The sequence below is a fragment of the Strix aluco genome, chromosome 5 (genome assembly GCF_031877795.1).
Source record: "Strix aluco isolate bStrAlu1 chromosome 5, bStrAlu1.hap1, whole genome shotgun sequence".
Taxonomy (NCBI): Eukaryota; Metazoa; Chordata; class Aves; order Strigiformes; family Strigidae; genus Strix; species Strix aluco.
The window spans coordinates 15200327-15214266 of record NC_133935.1 but is presented as its reverse complement, the minus strand read 5'-3'; the positions used below and the strand labels follow the sequence as shown (position 1 = coordinate 15214266).

At 40.6% G+C, this 13940-nt stretch overlaps 1 protein-coding gene across 3 annotated transcripts in view; it reads right to left on the bottom strand.

Annotated features, from left to right (window-relative positions):
- Positions 1–13940, bottom strand: part of MICAL3 (microtubule associated monooxygenase, calponin and LIM domain containing 3) — a 166194-nt gene that overhangs the window by 41522 nt on the left and 110732 nt on the right. For all 3 annotated transcript variants that reach the window (XM_074826059.1, XM_074826056.1, XM_074826058.1), the window contains 4 exons: positions 10910–11105; positions 4970–5217; positions 3759–3848; positions 507–644 (listed from right to left, as the gene is read on the bottom strand). In XM_074826059.1, coding sequence (XP_074682160.1) covers positions 507–644; positions 3759–3848; positions 4970–5217; positions 10910–11105 — 672 coding nt within the window. The remainder of the gene's footprint in view (positions 1–506; positions 645–3758; positions 3849–4969; positions 5218–10909; positions 11106–13940) is intronic.

Sequence of the window (13940 nt, the reverse complement as noted above, 5' to 3'; positions counted from 1 at the left end):
TACCAGATGCAGTTACACACTTTGAAAAGCAGCAGAGAAATATGCTCAATACAGAAGCTGACCCTGTTCAATCTTTGCTGTAGTAGCTATACAACATAGTCCTTTCAGTGTTCCCTAAAGAGGTGTAGGAGTCCTTACTGCTACAAAAAGAACATGACAACTTCTATTACTATCCGTAAAGTCAGTTACCGAGGGCTGACTGCCAGCGCTATCAAATCATGTGTATAGTGAGGAAAAATGCTATGGAGTCAAAGCAGGCAGACAAATGAACGGGTCAGAAGAAGTCACACGACTACAGAGCTGAGAAAGCAGTCACTTTAAGTAGACAGGGACCTGAAAAGCAAAATGTTTAACCAGTGTAATTTCAGTGTAATTTGAAAGTAGTTCCTTTCAATCACTGCTGCCCCTGCTGAAGTACACTGCTCTTGAAGAGCACAGAAGCAACAGAGTTGAACAGCTGCAACTGTGATCCAGGAACTGACAGTGCAGGGCTTGGGGAAGATTACCTCTGGAGGTGGAGGACTTTGATGTTGGGACCATTTTTTCCTCCTCCTCTTTTTCACGGATGTGTGTCCAGTGCACATCTGCCAGGATCTCCAGAGGATCAACCGGATTTACAATCTGCTGCAGTCTAAGGTTCCCAGCTAGCAGGAGGAGGGCATGGCATACCAGGTTGTAGGCAGGGCGTTATGAAGAACAGGGATGAAAAGATTGGAGAACAGTGGAAAGGAAAGGTAACACATCATAGGAAGGGAAAGAAGAAAAGAAGAAAAGAAAATATTACTGGCTAAGATCAGTTTGCAAGACAGACAGAAAAAGCTTAGCATTGTGTGTGCACGCATACACCAATACAGCACTCCTCACACTTCCCATCAAAGCTGAACAATGCCATTCCAAAGGCAGAGAGATGCTATTAAAAACATCATCGTAGATTATCTCTATTGCAAGCAGCTTTGCTGAAATGAAAGATATTCTCTGGGTGTCCGACAGTGTGTGGTATGTAAATATCAACTTAGCAGAAACTTCCAGCTCCTTCAGCCTAGTCATTATGATTATTGATAAAGACACCTTGCTTTTAAAGGCAAGGGACAATCTGCATTGTAGTTTGATGCACCAGAACAAAAGGTCTTTCATTCCCTACTATTGGGTTAAGCACTCACTTCTATGCTGGGTACATATTTCTTTGTGAATTAAACTACATGATGGATCTCAGTTTCACACGTGTGTAAGTACATATGGGCACACACTTACTTTAGCACTTAAAACAGTACTTTGTTTACTCCTGCTCTTTCGTACTGACTTGTTTGAAGTATAGAATTTTTTTCTGAAGAATAACAGCGTTTTCATTATGACTTAACAGACTCCCCTCCCCAGAAAGGACTTCCTGTTGCACAAATGAATTCATTTAAAAGAAATTGCATTACTCCTCAATTACCTGCCTGCACAAAGCTCAGCTACTTACGGAGTGTCAAAGGGGACCACGGGCACCTAAAGCAACTGATAAGCAACTTGTTTAACTGCTGCAGAATACCCACCTTGGGAGCATCTACCCTGAGGTGAGTATTATATTCATAGATTCTGACTCTTGCTATCTACTATGGGAGTATAGCTTGGATTTTATTTACCCATAATAAAATAACTCATTCTATGGTGTTCTGTGTCAGCAGGAGTGGTCTTCAAAAGCAAATGACTCATCCTGAAAGGAAAATGCCCACTTACTTTATAAAGTAGGAAGTCAATTTTCACAACAGCTGGATTACCACTGAGTAGGGCAAAACGCTGTTTAAGCAGTTTAGAACCTCAAAAGCAGTTAGATTTTCATATGGTGCACTAGTGTTTGAAGGAAACAAGAAACATCAGCAGCATTTAGAGGTTGCACTCATTACTTCCTGCTGTCTCGTTTTAATGACGTTCCTCTCTCCCAGTCATGTTTTCCCCAGACATGACAAAGTGTTTGGGACTTCTGTTTCAGGAATATGTGAGATTTGGCATTAAAACTGCAGAAGAATCAGGCAGAAGGAACTGCAGGAAGGACAGAATCACCAGCAGGTTATTAAAGGGGAAAAGGGTTCAGACGCACAAACTCAAATGCAGAGTGGGATTCACAGTTTAGCTAAGTATTTAGCCATTTTATGTCTCTGTTGCCTCATCAGAGAGTTTTTGTATCAATTAGCACAACCACATGGCCTGCCAGACCTACTGGACATCCTGCAGGGACAGGAACCTGGACTTTTCTCACTCCGTACCAAAGCACTCACATGCAGGCCCCAAGATGAGTAGAGTTAGCATTTGCATCGCCACACAAAATCTTGTGTTAAAAGGTTTAGGTTTGCCAGCAATGGCTGAGAAGTATATAGCCACTCAGCAAGTCTTGAAAAGAGCAGGTCCCACATGATCTGCATGTTTTAAAATGGATTTCTCTGTGATTTAGAGCAGTGTAACATGCACACCTTCAGTTACTCCACAAGTCTCTAGACAGAGGCCTGAGCCTGTCCTGATTAGGAGATGGGTCCTTCTCACCTTTTCCAGTAAATAAATAGCAGTTTAGCCAGCCATGAAGGATTGCTGTTTGGCTAACAGGCAAACCTAACATTTGCTTGAGGTCTAAATGCTTGAGCATTTAAAATGACACCTGGCATGGCCTTCACTCAAGGCTGCCTGCTAAGCTTTTCAGAAAGCTGGACGTTAATTGCATTTACATTTGGAAAGGTGGCTTTCCCCTCCAGTTTCACCGTAGCACCTACCAGCACTTTATAAACACTGGGCAGTCTCAATGTTTAAGGGAATGAGAAGCCACCTGCAATTCAATTCCTTAGGACCCTAAGGAGCCAGGTCTAAAGCACACTAGCAACTGCAACTGGGAGAACTTCTTCAGTTATGCTCTTCAGCCATCTTACTAATACTTCTCATTCTTACCATCAGAAAAGTTTAATTGGAAAAAATTATAACACCTCTTTTTTTTTTTTTAAAATAAAAAAAAAGTCAGAAGCTCAGCTACAGTTGTTACAACCATAAGCTGCAAAATACACAGTTTGACAACTGCATATGCCCTCTTACCTGCAGGAAGGCACTTGAATTTTCTCTTATGTATTCTAGCTCTAATGAACCACATTGAGAGAATAAGGGATTAACAAGTTATGACCAAGTGCTCCAAAAAACCCAACCATCAGAAATAAACCGCAGGAGAATGCATCATGGAAAGAAACACAACCAGTTAGTTAGATTGGAATGTCAGATTAATTTTTATACCCATTATATGACTGTTTGAAAAATCTTGAGGGATCACCACAGCTCGATGAGCTTCCTCCACAGACTCTCCCTACAGACACACACTCACAAAGGACAACAACAAAAAATGCAAGTTTGCTGACACAGGCAATCTAAAGGTGGTACTTCTGATGTGTCCTACAAGTCTGACATATTGCACAGGTGCAATTAGTCTGTGTCTGTGGAACAAATCTGAAGCTCCTAAATACGTGGGGGTCACTGTTCATGACATTACAGTAGCAAATTGTCCAGGCTTTCTAGATATCCTGAGGTACTTGGCAGCTATATCTTTTTCCTAAAACCAGTTGCAATGTCAGACCCGACAAATGGCACTTGGACCGGGAGATGAAGGTAACAACAGCTACTGAATCAGTTTTTAGGGAGCTGGTAAAGCAACTAAATAAGACACAGAAACTTCTCATGTGGGACCTGCTCTTTAAAACATTCCCCCCTTCTTCGGGGAAATGGAAGTGGAGATGGTATATGGGTACCTTTAAATGTACCCGTGTCCTCTTCATTTGAGAGACGTTGAAGCCAGAGGCCTTGCTGCAGCTCTCTCTCCCAAGGGCAATACTCCCCCTCTACAGCAGAGGGAACCACACATCCATATATAACACCAGACATGCGTGTACACACACAAGCGGTGGAGAGAGAGAAAGAGAGAAAGGACAGAATCAGAAAGCGAGACTGTCTGGAAATCCAGCAACTCCCCATACTCCCACTGTATTCAAAATGTCTGACAGGAAAACTGCTCAAACAAAAGGTCAATCCAAGAACACCATGGTTTAGCAGACTAAACACACAACATGCATGTTACCATACTTAAAAAGCAGTCTTGACTTCCACAGACTTCAGTTATGGAGATACAGCTCCTACATTGAAAAAGTAGCCAAGCAGCCTGCTGAGCTCATCAACAAAACTGCCACTAAGACTCAAAAAACTGGACCTCTGCTTGCATTAGGCAGCCAAAGACCTTTACGAAGAAGCTCTTTGGAGTCTACTAGTCTTCACAAAAAGGAAATGTGAGTACAAAGACAAAGACAAAATCAGTGAGAAATTTGGCATGGTGGTGAAACACTGGAAACATGTCTATTCTTAGCACAAACTTTGCATTTTGATGACTGAGACAAACACAGGGGAAGGAGTCTTTCCCTAAGATTTTCCACAGAAATCCCTCAGAGCTAAAACGGGAACCACCCGAACTCTTTGATTTCTCAAGGCCATCTTTTAACTCAGGAGAGCTACAAGCAATTTCTGGGATGCCCTGATGACAGTTACAGGGCACTACCCCTTAGTGAGGCACTCTGCAAAACTGAAAATACTGCCTCCACAATGCTTCCAGCTCTTGCTGCCAAAGAACAAAGGGCACATTCAAACCCAAGTCCCAATAACAATAAAAAAAACAACAATAAAACAATGTAGTGTCACAAAGCTATGAATTGCACATGTTGGCATGGTGTGTGGGAAGCATATTGTGTAGGTACTAGTGCTGTAACTGCCCTGTAGGCAAAGATCTTCTGTATCCAGAACAGTCCACCTAAAGCTTTCCTTGACACTAACTCCCTCAAAAATCAAAGCAATAAAGAAGTGAAAGAAGAAGAAAAGTTTTCCAAGGCAAATCTTTCTCATTCTCCATGGCAAATACTCAACTCAGTTTTCCCTGCTGTCTAGAAGAAATGAAGGACAAATCAATCTGTCTAACCTTCACTTGACTCCTCATCTTCCTCCTCTTCGTCTTCTTCCTCCTCCTCTTCCTCTTCGTCTTCTTTGTCCTCAATCTCATGATTTTCCTCAGCCTCAATCTCTTCTTCACTCTTTCCCTTCAGCAGGGCATGGATACGCACAGCCTCTTTCCATGGCACACCACCCAAGTCTGAAGGTGGTTGCTGAGGCAGCAGTAGTTCATCATCATCTTCCTCATCCTCCTCCTCCATCTCAGACTCTGAACTACTGTAAGGGTTTAGAAAAAAAGATAAAGAAACAATTAGTTAATGTTTCCTAGAACAGTCGTAGATCACTGACAAGTTGTTTCAATACATGCAAACCCAAAACGTACAACTGAAACCATAATACTAATTTTCTGCTTTCAATATTTCATAAGCATTTTAGTGACAGCATTGCATATCGGCTGCAGTATCGTCCTTGTCCTGCTTCTTTTAAAGATGGTGAAGCAGCAGAAAAGAGCCTGTGAAGTCAAGTCCAAATATTCGTGCAGCATTAATTGTTACAGTTCATGACAGTTGAATGCAGCAGAAACTACTTTCTTCATATCATATTGCTTTGGATAAACCAGTGCAAGAGTTCTTAGCAGTGCCAGAATGTAGAAGATCACGTCTTTCAATAATGGCAGCTACTGCTAGCATTTTGGACAGCTAAGATGTTTTTGGCACTTGCTGGGATGAACCACAAAAGACTTTGAGAGTAGAAAGAACACACAACAATCAGGCCAGAGGATAAAGTATATGAGGTAAAGAGAGCTGGAGAAAAAAAAATACACAATTCCTCACTTTTCTACATCACAGACATAACTATAATATGTATTCAATTTAGTACACAGTGTACATAGTGGCAAGAAACTGTAGGAAGAAGTGCAAGGCTAATAGTAATAATGAGCTTCTTAATCTCACAGCAAAGCCTAAAACACGCAAAACACTAAACCATTAGTGCTTTTTAGTAGACATCTTTCCAATTCTAACAGTTCCTCAGAATAAGCAGCAGGGACAAGAAATGTAACCGCCTATACAATGACATTTAATCTAGCTCACTCTTACATGCTGGACTACCTAGAGGTACTGGGGAGAAAGAAGGTTGCATTTGTCACTGGAAAATTAACGTGAACTACAGCACATTCAGAGGACGTATCTGCATGGTGAAAAGGTCCTCTTCCTTTGTTTTTCTTTAATAGTTCATTGTCATAAAAAAACTAGAGCAACGGTTAGATGCTTCCCATATAGATCTTAAAAAGTCCAAATTCATCTGGATTGAAGAAGAAAACTGTCTGTGAATGCTTAAAGTTTGGGTGACTCATCTGGGAACAGTATTCTACTTCTGTTGCTTCCTTATGACAGCTATCACTGTAGTTAGCAGCCTTTGGCAGAACCCATTCCATATAGATAACGAGAGGGAAAACCAACAAGTTGAAAACAATGAGGTTTAAATTTCATGTAGGTCTATAAAACATAACTTGTACAGTTGTTGTAATTCTGTTTCCCATACACAGGTTTTTTCACAGTACGTGACAAACTGACAGTTTCAAAAAAAATTACATATGGTGGCACTCTTATATGGCAGATAAACATATTCAGGTGCAGGACTTCAAATTAGTCTAACACTACACAAACATATCATATTTACATAATTTTATTCATCTACATGTCTGAGAAACTATTTTTGATAGCAAAGCTAATAAGAAAAACACCAGTTCTTTCATGCTCTGATTGTCATGTACTTCTGTCCATAGGCTCTTAAATTCTCCTCACTGTTTTGCATATATATATAACATTATTTTGCTCAAATTGCAATGCACTTTTTCACAGCATAAACTGAATACTTATTTTTAACAGGCTGCCTGATTTTTACATGCTAAATACTGAACACATGCACTATTGCATGCCATGGACTCTGCATATTCCAGGATACTGAAGCATATTCCAAAGGCTTTATGCAGATATTGTCACAGAGATAAAAAGTGATGTTGCCCTCCTCCCTGATTAACTTTCCCACCCTTTGGTATGCAAATAAATCTGACAGGTGCTGCATGCTGGGGTTTTCATGTGCTGTCAATAAGGTTTACTGCTGCTCAAACTGTTGCCATGATTGCTGAACGGGATGAGCTGCTGATCTTCAACCAGCTGGCTTATCACATGTAATACCGATGACATAAATTCTTTACCACATAGCTCACTTTACCTTCTTTGGCTTTTATTTATAACTTGGTTTTTGTTTGACCTTTGAATAATGAGAAATTAGAAACTGAAACATGGCAGTGAGATGGCTCAGTATAGCGGCCATTCCTTTCAGCATGGCAACTCTGTGCCACAGGAATTAATTCAACAGCTGAAATGTTTTGGTTTTGGTTTTGTTTTTTTTCTATAAGACAGAGATCAAAGACCAAAGTAGGCTGCTTTATAGAGTTTGTATAAGCAGCTAAGTATCTCATTAAAAAGGGTACATACAGAGATTTAGTGCTGAGGAGAGGAACCGAAACCTAAACTGTGGAAATGAACCTCTTTTCCCTTGCTGTCCAGACCCATACAGCACAAGCTGTCCTATGGTACCTCCTCAAAAGGCCACAGGGTATTATACCAAAACTGCAGATGACCTACTGGGAGATACTGCAAGTTAAACGCAATGAATAAGGTATCTCAAGGGTTTTTCTGCCCCTCAAAACTGTGTAATCAGGGTTTGGTTGCTTAAATGATTTTTTTCTTGCTGAAGCTTAAACAAGATTAACTCTCTTTTGTAAAAACATACTTTGAATACTGTTTTCTGACTTCCTCTGCAGTGTGCATGCTCCTAAGTGTGTGTGTGATGGGAAGCTGTGCACCAAGTGCATGGTCTCTGCTTGATTTAGAGCTAAAACTTCGGTGAACCTTCAAGCCCAATTCATCGCTCTGTAAGACACAGAGGGAGCAAAGAGTTCCCCCATCTCCTCTGCCTGCTCCTAATCCTGTGGTGCTGCACCAAGACAGCGAAGATGATCAAATCAGAGCTTTGCTTGGCTTGTTGCAGGGGTCAAACTCTCCCCCCGCCCCTCCCGAAAAAGTGGTCAGACTTCTTCCCTTTTTTTGTTTGGCTCTTTCTGTGACATATCATAGAATTGGTAGAGCCGAACAGAAAATACCTGATAATTACATCATTGAGAAAATTCTCTCTCTGATGTTTGGTCTGCACAGCCTTATCAATGCTCTGAGTAAATTGCTTGTCATATTTGGATTTGGGACAGAAATTTTCCCAGGTCAAACTTGACAGGGAATTTGATGAATCTTCTCCTTCCTCTCTATCACAGACTGTGAGTTGTCCACTAAACACTGTTTTTCAAATGAAAAATTATACAGTTCAGTCTATTACAAACAGAAATACTCAGTTAATTACAGGTTATGGGGATGTATGTAGGACAAAGAAAGCTAAATGTAACACCCTACAAGAGGAAATCAAACTCGCTAACCTACTAGTGTACTGCCCTCAGTCTCCACAATCTTGCAAAACACCTCTTGGAGATGACCAACAGCTTTATGCCAAAATGCCAATACTCCACTTTTTTTATCTAACTCTTGTCCTTTGGAAGTCTTCTGCCATTTGCTGAGCGGGCCTACTGTGTTCTGATTTACTGAAATCAAGACCAGTAATAATAATAATGTTCTGTACTAGTAAATTTTGTTTCAGAGCTAGAAACATAAAGGACTAAAAACCCTTCAATATCATTAATGCTTATATTGTCACAGTTGATATAATTCCTAGGCCTGAGCAGGGAGCTAAAGGAAGGATGAGTGAAGCAAACAGAGTTTGCATCTCCTACAAATAGTCCCACAATTATTCAATCACAGCACTAGAGAAGATCTCAATTATGTAAAATGTCAAAATAGTTATCTTCTAAAGAAATTAATATGTTAAGAAGTTAATAAAAAAGTATTATTTAGGTTTCGGAGAAAACAGCTGTACAAGATATTACTAATTGCCAGGCACTTGCATGAAAGCCACACCTTCATGAGTCCACACATACACACACTCTGTCAAGGCAGAGTTCAGGCTACTAAAAGCTACCCCCTTCCAGATGCTGCATCTTCAAACTTATCAGATAAATAAATGACAGATTCTGTACTACATTAGTCCTGTAAACACTTTAATGAACATTTTCACTCCTGCATTCTTCTCCACATCAATCCAATTCAATTTAACATGTATAAATGTAGTACGGAATTTCTCATACAGCCCTATATGCTTATAGGATCTAAGTCTCAGGAAACCAACACCAGCATTTTCTGAGTTTATTTCAAGAAGCCTGCTGGACAGACTGAGAGCTGAAAAGGTATGGGTTGTTATTGCTACAGAGAAAAGCAGATTATTAGAAACTGTATTAAGAGATTGAGGCTCTGCAAAAAGTGTGTGATTGACTACAAAGTTCACAAGCATTCTTCATCAAGTATTTTCTCTCAATGATTCTTGCAGCAACTATTTCCAGTAGCTGTACCTGCATATATTTGGATCCTGGTCTGCTTACAGATCATCAAGTGTACCCTGATGAAGTTTGCTGATGATACCAAGCTGAGTGTGGAAGTAGACACTCTCCGGAAGGGAGAGCCACCCTGCAGGAAGACCTGGATAGGCTGGAGGAGTGGGCTAACAAGAGCCTCATGAAGTTCAACAAGGACAAGTGTAAGGTCTTGCACCTGGGAAAACATAATTCAGGAGTGCAGCACAGGCTGGGATCTACCTGGAGGGGGAGCAGGTCTGGGGAAAGGGACCTGGGGGTCCTGGTGGACAGCAAGCTCAATGTGAGCGACCAGTGTGCTGCAGTGGCAAAGCGGGTCAACAGGATGGTGGGTTACATCAACAAGGGCATCGCCAGCAGAGATAAAGAAGTCATTACCCCACTCTACTCAGCGCTTGTCAGGCCACACCTGGAATACTGTGCTCAGTTTTGGTCCCTGCTATGCAAAAAAGATGTGGCCAGGGTGGAGAGGGTCCAGAGGAGGGCCGCAAAGATGGTCAAGGGACTGGGAAGCCTGTCATGTGAGGAAAGGCTGAGAGAACTGGGTTTGTTCAGCCTTGAGAAGAGAAGGCTTAGGGGAGACCTTATCACCATGTTCCGGTATTTGAAGGGTGGCTACAAAGATGATGGAGACTCCCTTTTTACAAGGAGTCACATGGAAAAGATGCGGGGTAATGGGCACAAGTTACTTCTGGGGACATTTGGACTGGACACAAGAAGAAAATTTTTCCCAGTGAGAACAATCAGCCACTGGAATAATCTCCCCAGGGGAGTGGTGGATTCCCCAACACTGGACACTGTTAGGATTCAGCTGGACAGGGTGCTGGGCCATCTTGTCTAGACCGTGGTTTTAACAAGAAAGGTCGAACCAGATGATCCTTGAGGTCCCTTCAAACCTGATATGCTATGATTCTATGATTTTGCAGATAAAATTTGTGAAGGTACGACATGTTTTTCAGCAGCCGTAACTATTGCTTCAAATTAATATCTCTCAGGCATTGCATCAGCATTCAGTCAGGATTACATGTGTGTCAAGCTTGAATCTTTAAATCAAAAGTGGTTTTGAACTGTAATGCAAAACATACAGAAGAAGTTAACTTCAAAACCCTCTCCCATTTTAATCCATGTTCTGTTTGCTCAAAAGACTAATTTGTCTTTGATACAAATGAAAAGAAAATTTTAAAAAACCCCTTCCAATTTAGGACTGAATTTCATGGTATTATGGTACTATAGGTGTCTTCTAAGAATGGTAGTAAGCTATTTAGTAGAATGGAAACTACAAGATAAAATACCTGTGTACATATGTATAACATACATTTTCAACAACTTTAGAAAGGGCAACTTGATAAATACCTTAAAAAAGCTAAGGGAAAAGCAGGCAAAAGTCTGTTGGAATGGCTATAAAAAAGCTTATGGACAATGTGTGCTAACCTGCTGGCCGCATCCTCTTCTGTTCCTTTGTCCAACACACTGCTCAGGTTATGCTCTGCCAGCGTCTCCTCGGGAACCTCTTCCAGTTCTTCTTCCCGCTGCAGTGACAGCCGGTAGTTCTCCAGCTCAATCCGCTCAGGTGTGCCACGCAGCCGCTTAGCAAGGCTGGGCTCTTCCAGCCCATTTACATTAGAACCTAAAGAATAAGCCAGTAAATAAACAATAAATGCAACAATCAGAACTGTAATGTTTTTAAGAAAATTGAGCAATTGGGAAAAAAAGGGCATGAGGCAGAGGGATGTAAATAAAGCAAGATAATACCTTATGTCATTATTCTGTTCGCCACTACTGGCAGAACCTGCTGGGGAGCCAGACTGCAAAAGTGAATCTTAGTGGTTTTGGCTAACAGATGCTAAAAAGAACGTTAAGTGTCCCAGTTGAGAGAGGAAATAAGGACATTTTAGCTGCAAAAAGTAGAGCTGCAATAAAGTCTATGTAGTAAGTACTGGGGAAGGCCTGGCCACAGACTGGATATATTCTACGAGACATAGGATAGGAATGCTATGGGGCAATCCTGCTGCATGTTAAAATTGTTACCAGGCAAGGCAAGACTATAGACTTAGGGAGCAAGAAAATACTATTACTAATTAAGGATGAGGGAGGAAGGGAATGAAAAAGGCCCGCTTAGAGCAAGTTTCAAAACTTTTTATAGACTTGAATTAATTTGCTTTTTAATCAAAGTTTGTGATGAAATGCACCACAAGGAAAAATCTAGGTGAGATGTTTACAAGCACAAATCCCCTGAATCCCCAAAAACTGCAAGGACAGATGAACCAAGGAGTTGGAGGAAAGTATACAGGAGCTTCATTCACTGTGACACTCAATGAATGTCTAACCTGCATTTGTCCATTTCTTTTTAAAATTCTAGTATTTTAAATACCATGCCACTGTTTACCCTTACCCAGCTTACTATTTACAGAGCCCAATCTTTCCAAGCTTCTGTTTTGCTTTGCTAAACAAGCCAAGTCTTCCTCTCATGAGATAAGCTCTTCAGTGCACTGATCATCCCCTAGGTCTCTGCACCTGTCCCAGTTTGGATCAATCTTTCCAGAACCTGCGTGATTAGAATTGAACACAGCTTTCCAGATGAGGCCTTATCAGCGTAACTTATAACCCTGCCAGAAATCTCTCATCTGGTACACAGTGAGAACACACTTGCCTATTTATATGCCACATAATACTGGTGGCTTTTATTTACTGACTGATATTCAGATCTTTCTCCTTCTGTGCTTTCAATGATAAGCACCTTGTTGGTAGCCAAAATTCTCAACACTTTCTTCATGCATGACCTGGTACTTTCTACTATTACATTGCTATTTTTAAAATTACAGTCTGCAACATTTTGCAGTTCTTAGTGTATGACGTGCCTATCCTCCCCTGCACTGATGAGGGTTTCAACTGTTGTTTTAGCGATGAATTTCATTAGCAGATTTTTTTCCCTTTCTTTTTTTTGCCAGTAATCTTAGTGAAAGTATTACAAAGATCAGTCCCAGATCATTTTTTGTGGAACTCCACAGTCTGTAGGTGACATCCAACCCCATTATTTCCTTTTTCAATAAAACCTCTAATCTCTCATTTAAGTCAACTTCTTAGCTACTTGACACTTCATGTACTACTCTGTCATTTTATCCAGTTTAAATAATTATTTCCAGGTGGCAGACTTCAGGTGCTTTACTGAAGTCCAGACTGTTCACCACTTTTCCCTTATGGAGGCAGTCAGTTACTTTGTCAATAAAAGCTATCAAGCTAGGCCAGAACAGTCTTTGGTGAATCCATGTCACATTTTATACCACTTACCTTCATAATGTCAAAGAACTTCACATGCAGAACTAGCAGTCTTTAATTATTCCTTCAAAGAAGGTGTTTTATCTGTTTAGATTAACTGATATGTACTTGTTCAGATCACCTTTTTTCTTTTATTTTTAATCGTTTAATTGAAGGTCATATTTCTGTCACCCAGTGGTCACATAGTATTACCCTGAATTAGGTAGTCAAGATACGTCAGGATAGCTTGATTTTATCACAAATTGGTACCACAAAGCTCACAATTTCATTATACAATTCTTCCACTCTTCTGAGGCAAAGACTACTCGGTCGAATTTTATTTTCACTCATTACAGTATAGTAATATTTAAATTTTGCTTCCAGATTCATCAGGTTAATTTCCATTTCCAAGTCTTGCTACATACTGACTTCTTTTGCTCCCACGTCCAATCTCATTGTCCCAACTGTAATTGGAGGCCAAGTATTCATTTGATTGCCTGACTATACGTAAAATTGCATTTTATGTCAGCCCCATCTTCACTGTGGACCCATTTCTGCTTTTACTTACATGCTTAAAGAATACAGCTGTTTCCTTTCCTTTGCAAAGTCTAACCCAGCATGAGCTTTGGCAATGTTTACTTTATCCTGACACGTTTTGACCTCCAAGACAGTTTACATTTTCTTTCTCCATCCTTCATAGTTTCTCAGTTTATTCCTAACAGCCTTTTGTTCAGGACAGTTACTCACTCAGTATCTTAGTCTTTCACACAAAATTAGATAGGTCTTGCCATAATTAGTGGCATTTATTTCCAACCCCTCTCCAGAAAAATAAAATCTCAAAGACAACTGCCAGGAGTGTTTTTCTCTCTTCCTTGGTACTATTATTGAACCCTTCTATGATGTGTGCAAGTGGCTTCTGTGCCCTCAAGCTGGAACTACAGGGCTTCTTTACGGTATAAACCCCAGATGCTTGCTCAGGTGGCAGGTGGGAACATTACCTTGTATTTCCAGGGATGCTGTGGTCTCTACTATTTCCTGCTGTTAAACCTTATGTTATGTTACTATTTTCAAAGTTTAGTGAAACTGGACTGCCTTTTGAGCTGGGATTCACATTTCATTTCATTTTCTCTAAGATGGTGATACCACCTCAGCCAAATCTATTTCTGTAATCTGTATTACATTCCCCAACCCTGAGTTCACAGTAACA